At 37.5% G+C, this 13,599-nt stretch overlaps 2 protein-coding genes across 3 annotated transcripts; both read right to left on the bottom strand.

The window, feature by feature from the left end:
* Window positions 1–653: 653 nt before the first annotated feature.
* Window positions 654–2,640, bottom strand: LOC139149446 (BTB/POZ domain-containing protein 17-like). The gene is made up of 2 exons (XM_070721220.1): window positions 2,531–2,640; window positions 654–2,198 (listed from the first exon to the last, which is right to left on the bottom strand). The coding sequence occupies exons 1-2, from the start codon at window positions 2,545–2,547 to the stop codon at window positions 800–802; spliced, it is 1,416 nt and encodes a 471-aa protein (XP_070577321.1). The 5' UTR covers window positions 2,548–2,640; the 3' UTR covers window positions 654–799.
* A 518-nt stretch (window positions 2,641–3,158) lies between these two features.
* LOC139149447 (BTB/POZ domain-containing protein 17-like) lies at window positions 3,159–13,305 on the bottom strand. Of its 2 annotated transcripts, none has more exons than XM_070721221.1 (2): window positions 13,195–13,305; window positions 3,159–7,443 (listed from the first exon to the last, which is right to left on the bottom strand). In XM_070721221.1, the coding sequence occupies exon 2, from the start codon at window positions 7,101–7,103 to the stop codon at window positions 5,907–5,909; it is 1,197 nt and encodes a 398-aa protein (XP_070577322.1). In that variant the 5' UTR covers window positions 7,104–7,443; window positions 13,195–13,305; the 3' UTR covers window positions 3,159–5,906. The 2 variants fall into 2 exon arrangements, 1 of the variants encoding a protein (XP_070577322.1); XR_011556114.1 differs by lacking the exon at window positions 13,195–13,305 and adding an exon at window positions 10,629–10,740 and having other exon boundaries at window positions 7,302–7,443.
* Window positions 13,306–13,599: the final 294 nt, after the last annotated feature.

The raw sequence follows: 13,599 nt of genomic DNA, 5'->3' as shown, positions 1-13,599 counted from the left end.
TGGTGCATGTGTTTTATAAGAAATTTTCAGTTTGTTGAATATGCAAATAATACATGCTTTAATAGGAGAAGGAAAATAATAGCAGAAAACAAAAGTACAATCTTTCCTAACTTTCCATTAATACTTCATTGTGAAAGGTGCTATTCACTCAGAAAACTATAGGCCTTGACTTTGATTTTTTTCAAATAAAATTTGGTCACAGGTAAGTATGAGACACAACCTTTGGATACAAACTTAAGGTGTTTTCCTGAAAGACTTCTATATTTGTACATCATCCTTAACCCTATCAACTCACTAGGTCACTAGAGAATGGTGCAACAGCAGTTTGTGGACACTAATCTCCTCTTGTACTCTTGAAAAGCTTGAAATCAGTCCCTTCGAGGAAAAGAAGGGAAAAAATTGGCAAAACTTACACTATAAACGGTATATATAGGAAAGATATTTCAGAAACCCTGATATTCAAAATTCAGAATGACAAGTATCCTTTGCATTCTGCATTGAGTCCAAAAGTTATCGCTGAAGTGTCGTGGTGACGACTGAAAAGTTTCAACCTTGGGTGTTGCTTGGCAATCAATCTAAAACTTTTTAGAACTTTCATTTTCCATGAATTGGATGCAATGTCGCCTGCAAATCCGTGCAGTTTTCATCGAATATACAGTCATGTGTTAAAGTTTTCATATTAGGGTTTTGTCACAGGAGACATCCTTCAACATGAAGAGTGTTTTCAGGGTGGATTGTGTTTCTCATCTCACTCTTGTCATTGTTGTCAAAGTGCACATTTGTGACAGTCTGCTCTGGATCACCTGCTAGGTTTACAAGGTCTAATGATGAGTTTCACTGTCAGGGCATCATTGTGAAGGTACTGAGAGTCACCAGCTGTCAGTTCGTGCATACAGAAAAGGTCACGTATCCTAAACATCATCTTGACGCCGAAGTCATGGGTGTACTGATGAACTTTCTTGATGTAGTTCATGTCGTTCTGACGCCCCTGAATCGCGATGACAATTTTGAAAGCTTCTTCCAGCCTACCAAGAGGGTCGAGAGCCAAAGTCACATTGTCTGTCTGTAGCAGATAAGCATTGCCGAACTCTGTCAAAGCAGGTTTCTGTTGGCCCTTTGGCCAGAACTGCAAATCCCACCGGTGTTTGCCGTCTCTGTCCACCGACGACCCTGTCTTGGCAGTCTCAATGTGGCAAGAATATTCAAACGGTTTTCTCTTGGAGTAGTTCTCGATGTTGATGGTGGTGCAGACACCGTGTTCACTGTCCGTGTAATTTCTGTGCGTGTATTCCTCTCCGTCTTCTTTGAACTCTACTTTCTGTCTGGCCGTTTGCGAGACGGCGTGGAAACGATAAGCCTTCATCAAGTGCTCCATGTAGAGAAACCAGTTATCAACCACCACCTTACGGTTCTCAATTGTGATGAGCTGTTCTGGCAGCATCATTGGAAACCGTACGTGAGGTAGTATCTCTCGTAGATTCTGCCTGATATTTTTAACATTTGATGGATTCAGTAACCACTGCTCTACCGCATTGTAAAGTCTAAACTCACTGGTGATGATGAGATCGGAGCTTTTCAAAATTGACAAGAGTGTCTCCTTCTCTAAAATCGCCCAATCGGGCGAATCAATAATGATATCCATGTTATTCTGGATGAACGTGAAACAAAACGATTCGAGTTTCGTATGCTGCGCACACCTCCTGCTGTACTGGTACCAAGACAGAACATGATTTTGTCTGGCAGGATTGACGAAGCTTTTCATCATAAATGACTGACATGCCTCCTTCAAGTTCAAAACATTGTACTTGTCAGCCAGCATTAATAAAGGAATGGCAGAGCTGGTGGTAATGTAAATATGGCCGGTATACATGTACTGCAAAAATTCTCCAAAGACCGACTCACTGTACGGTTCCTCAAGACGGATCTCCTCCTGTCTAGAATCCTTCCACTTTGAGCTCGTCAGCATCACTTTGAAAACGTCACTTGCCAAGGCGAGAAACAATCTGTGTGCGTAGTAGCTCTTCTTGCCGACATGAATGATGAGATCACTGATTTCTGGACTGTTGTATAACTTAGCAAAACTCTGCTGTAGTTTAGAACTGTCATCAAACCATTGACCAGGCAATTTGTTAATGCTATCTTGATCCATCTCAGTCATGAAAATATCTGCTATAATCGCAAAATCTCCACAGCAAGCCCTAAAAGGAGACAATGATACAGTTTTGAAGGCTGTACTTCAAGCTTCACCCGATGGTCTTTCATTTGTCTGTATTAGTGGACGGTAATTATTACAAGCCTGGTTAATAATTTTACATTGTATTCTAAGTCTGTCTGATCATACACATGCACTTTACACATACAGGCAACTTATATCATCTGCATTCCATTGTAAGATGGCCACCATGATAGCCACAGAATAAAGGAAAACAATTGCTTTGAGAAAATTTGTACAAGTTGGTATTGATGTAGCGTCTGTACACAATATAATATAGTCATAATTTGACATTAATACATAGATAATCTACAGTACCTGGTGTGGTATGCCATTCAGCTGATTCAGAGTATAATACCAAACTGACGGCAGTCACCTACAATGTGGGTCGATGTAGCACACGGTGCATTGCATTAACACTGATGCTAAAAATAGATAAAGTGTTAAAGCTGATCAATCTATCTTGCCTGTTGACCTTTCAACTGTATACGATGATAGAGACCAGCGTTTGCTTAGTCATGGTTTTCTCATGAACACCTATGCTATACACATTATTATTACAATGTTATTCCTCTTGAACTTGAGATTCAGAGCGAGAATTATCATATGATTTTTCCCTCCCCTAATGGGTAAATTTGACCTTTGTGGCAAACAAACACTGCTTGACTGTAACCGCTTATTTATAACCTGAGTAACAAGGGCCACACTATGGAGAGATATGAGTTCTATCTCAGAGTCAATCACAAACGTGTTTCATTTGCACAATTTGCACTCCAAAGATCTTAAGGTTTTATATTTGTTATTTTTATGTGGAAACTCCTTCAAATATCAGATGGTACATTGTGGAAAGTGGACAGGTATCAATTCACTCGCACATACAATAGAAAAGAAGTTGTTTAATGTGTCGTCGTGGATACAAATCTAAACACTCTGGTTACAACCATTACAAGACCCACAATTTATTGATTACGAGAATTGGAATGTGACACATGTCCTGGATTAATGCCATGACGTTAAATAATGGTAAGAAATGACAATATGGTACAATACGTATACTGTATATGAAACATCTCATAAAATAGTATACTTTATACATAACAATTCAAAGGACAACAGTGCACAGTTGCATCTGTCATGTAGATTGATCACCTATTAATAAATATTGACCGTGAAAATTAACATTTACAAAAAAAACATCCTATCACAATTTAAATATATATATATGTGTGTGTGTGTGTGTGTGTGTGATAAGTTTCATAACCAAATCAGTTTAGTATCTGCGAAATTCAAAGAATTTAATTTGTACTTTACATGTACTTTTTCCCTTGCACAAGGTAATCCACTGATCTGGTAAAGGAATGATGGGTTTAAATCTTGTCAATAATTGTTTAAAAAATAGAAAAGTTGTCATTTGTTAATCAAAATACTAATGCTGAATAAAACATATTTTTCAATTACACATGTACAGGTAAAGCTGAAAATAACCAAAATAACATAAAATAAAGTGATTTGATTTAAACATCGCTGTTGCTATGATTTGTCCCAGTCTTCTGTTAGATGACCCAAACCACCTGACAGTGTACACACTGCAAGATTTTAACTATTATAGGCTTGAATGGTTGTCACATGTACCTGACAGGTGGTTATGTTCAGTGCAAGGTCTACTTATAACACAGCTTATTGATATGTTGGTGCATTCAGATACATATTCAACGATAATAATAATAATATTGATGTATGCCCTCGATTTCATATGCGTAAAACGAAAACAGACTTGTATGGACTATTCATAATCACTTTCCAACCACCTTTTGATGAATTAATTCCACTGAAAATAGAACAAATGAAGCCACAATGGTTTGTTTGGTGATGAATATATATAGATCAAAACAGTAATGCTATGTCAGATGACCTCACTCAATGACCTCTATTAATTCTCTTTTCATATTGTTTACATTGCATGACTCTTTTCAATTCCATAGCAGACAGGTATTGAAATCAAACAAAGGCATTTTCATTACGCTCTACAGGTACTATCACGGTGAACATCATCCGACTAAAAGCCTTCCTTTATCATTGCAACCTGCACATCTCTAACACATGGAAAGGAATTTTCTTTCTTCCATTCATTAATCCATTCATTCTTCCTTCTTTATTTTTCCTCATAACTGATGAGTGAGTACGTGTTTTACACAAAGCAACATGACCATAAATCAATGGCTGTGTTTTTTACCCCCACACTGCAAATACAGACATGATTCTACATGAATTATTCATATACCAGTGTAACCTACAGGATATGACAAAGAAAAGGTACATAATTTGAACAACAGCCTAGTTGATTCACATCGCTCATGTGCATTGTCAAACACAATGGCATCCTTTCACATGGTTAAAACAAAAACAATGTTAGAAAATACTCCAGAAACATAAAAATAAATTTTAAAACAGCATCTAATAAAAGGGAAGCGCTTAATTATTCATCCTGCCATGTAAATGATCATTTTTTGCCATTACTTATACACAAAGACATACCGGTAAATGTTAACACACAAACTGAATATGTGACCATTGACTTATAGTTGCTGGCACTTTGCAGAGTATTTCCGGATTTATAAATATTGATGTACATAGGGAGGTAAAAATAGTATTTCATATAATGACTTTTTTTCCAGCATACACAAAAACAAACTCCAATCATGTACTGTTCATTTTATGAAACAGTTTTTTAAAAGACAAAACATTATTTTTGGACAGTGAATTATTCCCTCCCCCCCTCCCCAAACCATGTTGTTTCCAAAGCAAAAGCGTTTATAAGTTTAATTACATAGTCACCCCTTGTGCACTCAAAACAGATTATGAAAACCACAAACTATGAATTAATGAAGTTGCTTTGGATGTGAAAAATTGGAAATTGCCCTGAATGGATAAAGTGATAGACCAATCGACTGAACCCATGGTACTAGTTGTCCTGTGGTGGGTACTTTGTCCTTGAGAGCTAAATTTAAATACCAGACATAAAGAGGAAGGTAACTTCATAGTCTGAGTACACATTTATGAATCTGAGTATTTATCAGAACCTTTGTAGATCACAGCCGCGTCCTGCCAACTTTGATGAGTTTCAGTGACTCAGTTCATTTGGAAAACAATATACTGGCAAGATAAACACACAACACAAACAATGCCCATTGTTGAAATGAAATTAATGCCTTATTGTAAAGCTCAGTAAGAATACCACTAATTATCTGTTCAGAGTGTGTTAAATTAACATATCAAGGATTATTTTCTGAAGCTCAGAAAGTGTGATCACAAAACTGACTTTCTGGTCTGTCAAGAAACATTAATATATACACTCTGCAACTTTTATAATGTCAATAAAAATTATGACAAACATTTGAGATGCGGTCAACATATATTGAATGAAATTCTGTTGCCCCTGAAGTAAGAAATGGCTGCATCATCCAGTGGTGATGAATTTTAATTGTCACACTGGGCTCTATGACAACATTTTAATTGTCACACCGGGCTCCACGACAACATTTTAATTGTCACACTGGGCTCTATGACAACATAAGTAAAGCAGTATAGAGAGTACCACAGTAATATATTGGTTTCAAATGCAAGTTGAAGCAAAGCCTAGGATGCGCATGCAACAACGAGTATTTGAGGAACAACTGACGATGGAATGTGAAATTTACAGTGAATTTTCAACAGAATTTTGAATGCCATCATTCTTGACCATGATCTTGGGTTTTAAGATGACTTGGATTTTCAGAGAGTTTTCAATTAGATATGGAGAGTTCTGTGACCTCAGATCATCAAATGGCAGTAAATTCTCTATTTGGAAGACGTTATTGGAGCTGAAGCTATGAGAATGGTATAAGATATCTTTGACAAATGTGACCTTGTTCTGATGACTGTAAACGACATGGATGATGTCCATGTCAATGGGTTTGCCGTTCTGTAACGTGATGAGGAACCGGACTGCGTTATTCCTCTCGACCACAAAGCCATCGGCTGTTCGATAGAAGCCCTTCGGATAGAACGTCATCTCCCAGTGTAGTGTATCGTGGCTGTCTGCATTGGAACCGCTGATGACCGTGTGCAGAGACTGTTTGTGACGCACTCTGTTCAGATTGCCCGATGTTGACGAGTAGTTTTGTATTATTATGCTGGCAGCTATTTTGTGATCCGCGCCGGTGTAGTTGCGGAATTCGTACACCCTGGAGCGGGAGAAGTGCTCTTCACTCCTCAGATCTACGGGCACGGCATGAAATCGGAATGCTCGTTTGAAGTGCTTCTCGAAAATGTTGGGATGATCTTGTACCAGCGAGTGACCTTCGAGATTGATTAGCTGTTGCGGAGTCATGACAGGAAAACGGATCAGTGGTAGGAGATCTTGAAGGTTTTCCTCCAGGTACTCAGCACGGCTGGCATGAGTCAACCACAATTCAAGAGCGCAGTACAACGAATACTCGCTCTTGACGACAATGTCCGAACTCCTGAGCAGGGACATCAGCTGATCTCTGTCCATCATTTCCCAGTCCGGTGACCCGATAATCGTGTCGATGTTCCACTCGATGAATTGATTACAGCTTTCTTGCAAGTCATGGTGGCCACACGTCTTGGCGTACTGATACCACGACAGCACGTGGTTGTTGCCAGGAGACGTGACAAGGTGCCTCATCATGAAAGCTCCACACGATTCCTTCAACTCAGGTACGTTGTACTTGTCCGCGAGGATAAGCAGTGGGACAGCTTTGTCGGTGGTGATGTGAACCTTACCAGTGTAGAGATACTCCAAGAACTGACCAAAGACAGCTTCACACTGTGTGTCTTCAAGCTGGATTTCCCCCTGGTCTGCGTCTTTCCATTTATCGCTCATCAACATCACTTTGAACACATCACTTGAATGAGCCAAAATCACCTTATGGGCATGATACTTCTTGGAGCCGACCAAAATCGTGATGTCACTTATCTCCGGGTTGTTGAAAAGATTTCGGAGGCTAACGAGAAGCTTGTCACTGTTGTTGATGTACTCGCCGACTGTTTCCTCTTGATCGTCATGTATGACTGACTGAAGACACTGCTGCTGGGAGGAGGACAAAGATTCCGGATGCGGATGCACACTGACAAAGTTGAATGCATCTTCGTTAGTTGGCACACAGCCAACACTGGTGAAAACGATATTGGGCCTGGAGCCATCGCCATCATAAGGAATGTGTCAAGTTCTGAAAAAAAATACAAACAGCATCCAAAATTACTTATGATACACCAATATACAGAGACAGAGATATGAATTAATAATGTTGTAAGAATATATGCCAGCCTATCCATTTTTTGGTTTGTAGGCTTAAAATTCGAAAGTACCCAAGAAGGCTTTTTTTGCATTTTTTAATAACTTTCCAGTGGTCATGTTTGCAGGTCTGTGTGTGTTCTTATTGTTACAACCAGACCCCTGAAAGGTTCTATAGGGAAAATGCAGTTGAAATGGGGACAAAGTAAAACAAAGTTCTCTCCAGCCAATATGTAAGACTATTTTCCTTTACTTACTATCTCTTCTCACAGAATCTTTGCAATGAATTTTTTTAATGATGAGCTGTTAAATATAAACAACAGCAACAGTTACATGTACATTTTGCCTTGCAAGTCTAAATTGAGACACGTCACATCTCATTCACTTGAGGTGACCTCTTTGAATTGCAGAAGCCATCTCTACTCTTGTTTCATAAAATAATGACATCATACCCATCCATAATCCAACACTAGACAGAAATTCGTAACACATTGTCATTTGTTATAAACATAGACACAAAATAGCACAGAACAGACAGCAAAGCACCGGTACACACAACAAAGAAAAATATGTGAAAGAAAGATATATCGGCCTCTTTCAAAGACCAAGAAGTGATAAAGTAATAGCTCTTTTGCAACACCATCTATTTGTTCTAGTTCTAAAGTGATGAAACTGGACTTAGTCAAAATCTTTCGCCTTGTTTTTAATTCGTGAAGGATTCTATAAAAACCTACAAATAAGCCAGACTTAATTCTTAGTATGCAATAACTTGAAAGTTGTATGTGCAGTCAAATCTTTAGACTTTTCCACACTTAAGCTTTATGAAACTGTTTTATATGTCCATAGAGTGAAGGATTCTATAAAAACCTACAAATAAGCCGGACTTGATTCTTTGCCCAGTAGTAGTTGTGGATTTCTTGTTATGCTCTTTCCTGTCTGACTGCCTGACTTTGGATTTCATATTATGGGGACAACTTCGGGAAGTCATTCTAAATTTTATCCCCCACACCGTCAAAAGATAAACCTGTTTAGAACAGTGCAGTGCAGTTTACATTTCCAACATGTCAATTGCGAGAGAATATATGATGCATATTAGGGCTCATACATTCACATCCGCTGGGTCTATAACCTGTCTTGAACAATGGATCTTCCAGTCTGGGTTATTGTTCGACCATCAACCATGAAAAAAATTAATTTTATATGCAAATGAATTTCAGTGGATGCCATCTTTTGAAGTTGGGAAGCATGACCTATCATGAAAACTGGCTGCATATAAACCCGAACAATGTAAGGAAAATATGCAGTTATGTGAATTGACCATTGGAAAGTGTCAATTTACATAATGGACCCATAACAGTAAAGCAACTGTTATGTTTGGCCATCACTCAAAAGATTTATGTGCAAAAAAGAAATTTTGCAAAGATCACTAAAAATGACAGGTAACTTTGACCACTGAAATCTCTCTCTCTCTCTCTCTCTCTCTCTCTCTCTCTCTCTCTCTCTCTCTCTCTCCTAGAAAGTTCAGAAATCTTCACGTTGTAAAACAGTGCTCAATACCTGTATGGCAGAGCGATTTATGTTACAAATTGATAACAAGTAGAAAACAGGACTTAGGCGTTAATCAGAGTTTCACACTACATGTGTCCTCTGTAGTGATCATCAGACGAATGGCTCAACACATGTAGCATGAAACTCTGAGTAACACCCAAGTCCAACTCAAAGTTGCAGACTTCAACAAACGCTGGATGAAGCTGCTGCTAGGAGAGGAACTAAAGTACAAGAAATGAATTTCACAAGAGGTAATTTATCTTTGTGAGTAAAAATATACATGAACTTTTCTCTGTTATTAAAATCAAGAAAGCCAGGATTGCAAACTTGTGGATGAAAATAGACTATCTCGATAAGTTCTGTATTTTGTACATTCTATTACAAAGTGAAATCATCCTCAACTAAAGACTTATAATGTTTGCAGAATCTTCCATGTGCAGCAACTTTTGGAATTGACCTTCTACCAATTCTATTTGAAGGTTGTGATCCGAAATTCTTAGTTTTGTCAGCCACTTCCTATAGGTAAAAGATTTTATATCTAACAAGTAACTTTCAATTTCAAAATTTGTCTTAAATAGTCTGAAAGTTTGGAGCTTATTCTTCTGCATTCCACATGTCCTTGTATTTTTATGTATATTTCACAGGCATGTTTGTTCATAAATTTCACATAAACTATCATATACATAATTAACTGTGGAATCAATATCACAAATATAAGTCCATATATCACTCCCGCTGTACAAGTTCAATATGCTTAGTATATGATCGGACCAATCTGAATTCAACCTGGATGTATGCATATAAGCAGATCTCAGTAAGATGTCATCTGATAAAACCAATCTATGCCAGTATTTGAACGTGTGCTTTATAACCAGACAGTGCATGTTTTAGAGACTCCAAGGATAAATCTATAATAAGAGATACTAAAATCATTGAGAAAGTTACACTTGTCATTAATTTTATGTCCCCATATTTCGCAGCCTTTAGTCATAACAGGTAAAATTAAACTATCAAGAAGCGATGATGCTACTTTTACAGAACGTGAACCATTTTGAAGGCACTTACAAAGGCTGAAAAGAGCTTTCATTGCCTTCAATTTAAGATTGTGAAAATTTTCTTTGAATTTACCATTTGGGGTAATGACAAAACCAAGGTAACAGTACTCTTTCACTAAGTCAAGAGTCACTCCAATGTAAGTGAGTGTAACTCCTTTTACAAGATGATCACTTTTGTTGAACACAATAACATTTGTTTTCTTTATGTTAAAAGATAATTTCAAGTCAGAACAAAACCTATGAAGTTTATCAAAACAGCTTTATAAGCCTGTCTTAGATTCAGAAATCAATAAAAGATCATCAGCATAAATCAGACAATTGATTAGGAGTGAACAAGCTTGGCAAGACAGTCCTCGATGGAACCAAATGTACTGGGAAGATCATTTTCATAAGGGTGTGGTACATGGACTTGACTTAGCTATAAAAATTACCATATTTCTGAAATTTTCAAAGTAAATCTGTTTGCCAATCTCTGTCAAATGCTTTCTGAAAGTCTACAAAACAACAATATAGATACCTTTGACTGGGACTGCAGCTTGACTACGAAAATTTCGCATAGACATGCTTGTCGGTAAGAGAAAGCAAAACAAAAAGATCTGCAGTTCTCCTCTTTGCTCTGAAACCAGACTGAAATGGCGAAAGAATACCATTGCTTTTATAAGAAAGTCAAAAGCCTGTTATTCAACACAGAGGTAAAAAGTTTTGCAAAGACAACTATTTATAGAAATCCCTCTGTAATTCGATGCATCACATGTATCACCTGATTTGAATACAGGGACCAAATATTCTTTTTTCCAAGCATTTGGAAATGTTCCAAAGGATGACATTGAATAATGCACACAGTGGAGTATGTATAGAAGAACCGACCTATTTTAGCATTTCATTTAAAATACCATCAACACCTGGGGATTTCCCTGATTTCAAGATTTCTGGTTCTGCAAATGTGGAATTAAGAAAACAATTCACATCAAATTCATTGGCTGCTTCCATATTTGATAATTCAGACAGGATACGTTATGAAACATTATCAGTTTCTTCACAAGAAAAATCACCCAACTGTGTAAAGTCGGAAGACCAATCACCAGGAGAAATAGATATGTCAATTTTCTTATACCCGCAGACATGACTCCCTGAAATATTTTTCCATAATTTCCGATAGTCAGTACAGTTTTCAGAGTAGCCCTTTTCTAATTTCCTTAATTGACCCTCTCTGAAAGCCGACAGTTTATATTTCAACAAGTTTTTGTATTCTCTTTTCAGAGTGAAACATCTCCCTCTAATATGTGGATCATTTGGGTAGCGATTCAACAGTTTACAGCAATCTTTAAGATCTTTACGAAGTGAAAAACAAGACTTATCAAACAAGGCTGAACAACACATTTTATTTCTTCTTTTTCAATTTCGTTGTAACTTTACGTAAACAGCGATCTGACACTTTGTGAATAATACCTTCAAATACTTTTACAACATCATCACAAGAATGAGAAGTATAACAGTCGATATTAAAGTTTCTGAAGTCTTCTTCAATAGATCAACTTTGCAGAGTATCTAAGAAATCTTGTTTAGCATTATCATTCCACAAATTTTACATGGACATGGTTTACACTCTACATCGACTGACTGCTTCACAATATTACTTATATTATTTATATTCATAGGAAAGCCTATTGGACAATGATCAGAAAAAATAATCTATTTGGTTCATGACGTTCTTTGTAACAACGCCATAATCTACTGTATTAAATCCATTTCCCTTGTAACAAGTTGGTTTCCCATAAAGATCCCTTGCAGTTCTGATGTTAAGCATTTGAATGCAAAGATCAATAAGTTGTCTCCCAAATGAAATGATACTACAATTTATACCATCATCCATGGAAATTCTATGATGTACAGAGTCAGGAATATAATCATTTATAGGTGTAGGAACAGTGATTTATGTTATCATGTTGAATATAATCTTGCAAATTACCTGTCCTAGCATTAAAGTCCCCTACTAAAATTATGTCTCCCAAACTAGAAAATTCAAGAATCTCAGAAAGAATTAAAAAAAATCATTATTACATGCATTACTGACCTTTGTGGAGGTAAGTATACACAAGATATAAAAACATCACTTCCGAATTGTAAAAAAATCCTTGTAAAGTTTTGTCCGCAGGAAGTTAGAAATGTTTCCTTTTATCTTACGGATATCTGTCTTAAAGCCTGACTTTAATAAAATAGCAGGTCCCAAGCGGCATGTTTGTTACGTTTATGTTGAAAATTTCTATCAGATCTAAAATAACTTTAACTATCTAAAGCAACAGTGTTTGACTTCAAAAGCCAAGTTTCTTGAATACATAATATGTCAAATTGGTTAAAAACTGATAGGAAATCTTCATCTCCTCATTTTTTAATAAACCACCTTGGCGCTCTCTCTCTCTCTCTCTCTCTCTCTCTCTCTCTCTCTCTCTCTCTCTATATATATATATATATATATACTAACAGTAACAACCCCCACCCAAAGCAAGCAGGTTTTTGTATACTCCCTGACACCCTTTTTGCCCAAGATATTTATGTAAACAATTGTATTTAGGACAATTCTGTAGTTATGATTTCTACAAACAGAAGTCTGCAACAAAATTCCAAAACGTTGATGTACATTGGTACCTCCGCTCTTTAGACCATGCAAAGCCTAGGACTACATGACATGACCATGATAAAATTTACACATATGTGTTAATTTTGGGGATTACTTCTCCAGATTGAATATGTAGCCATATATAGCTGTCACAGAAAAGAGCATTTTTCATCTTATCTGAATTCTTGTCAGATATGGTATTACACTGTTTCGCACACTGTGCCCCACAGTCATGGGGCGTCATATGTGGAACAGGTTGTTTTAGAGTTTAAGACTTCGTTCAATATACAGTAAACCTGGAAGCTCCATGGTCAGCATTGTGGTGCTGCGTAACGAGCACCTGGAACAGCTAGATATTGCGCCATTCTCGCCATTATCATTATCACTCAGTCAACTCTACACTGACTCTATGATCTGATGATCATGTCCTATAGTCGACGCTTACTCGCTTGTCACAGTGACGTACCTTTCACTTCTATAGACTAGGTATACGGGCTACACACTGCTGTTGTACCTTTAGCTGCATACGGTGTATGTTTTGTCAATGGGGATGCGGGCGATGTGACTGAGCTGTCCGATATGTTTACTGTACGTATGTCAGAGGGCATACACCAAAAGGAAACGAAACATTCACTCCTTCCTGTTATAGAGGGCGCAATCAGTCATACTTGCGATGACTGGGAATGTTCATGTGGCTGTGAAGAACCCCCGGGAAGAACCATTCTTCTCGGGGATATGTGCACACGTCTATGGGGCGAATAGACGCAAAGCGGAATAGAACACAGGTGACTGTGCATCGACTGCGTCGACTGATAGTTTGACTGGATCAGTTTTGATGCCTCAGTATCAGAAGTGGTGTCATCGTATTTCT

This window comes from Ptychodera flava, chromosome 14 (genome assembly GCF_041260155.1).
Source record: "Ptychodera flava strain L36383 chromosome 14, AS_Pfla_20210202, whole genome shotgun sequence".
Lineage (NCBI taxonomy): Eukaryota > Metazoa > Hemichordata > Enteropneusta > Ptychoderidae > Ptychodera > Ptychodera flava.
Note: the sequence above shows the minus strand (reverse complement) of the source record. Positions and strands in the feature narration are given on the sequence as shown.

What these genes read in the sequence shown, in the direction of transcription:
- LOC139149447 (XM_070721221.1), bottom strand. Translation starts at nt 7,103, where the DNA reads ATGTTGATGAGCGATAAATGGAAAGACGCAGACCAGGGGGAAATCCAG.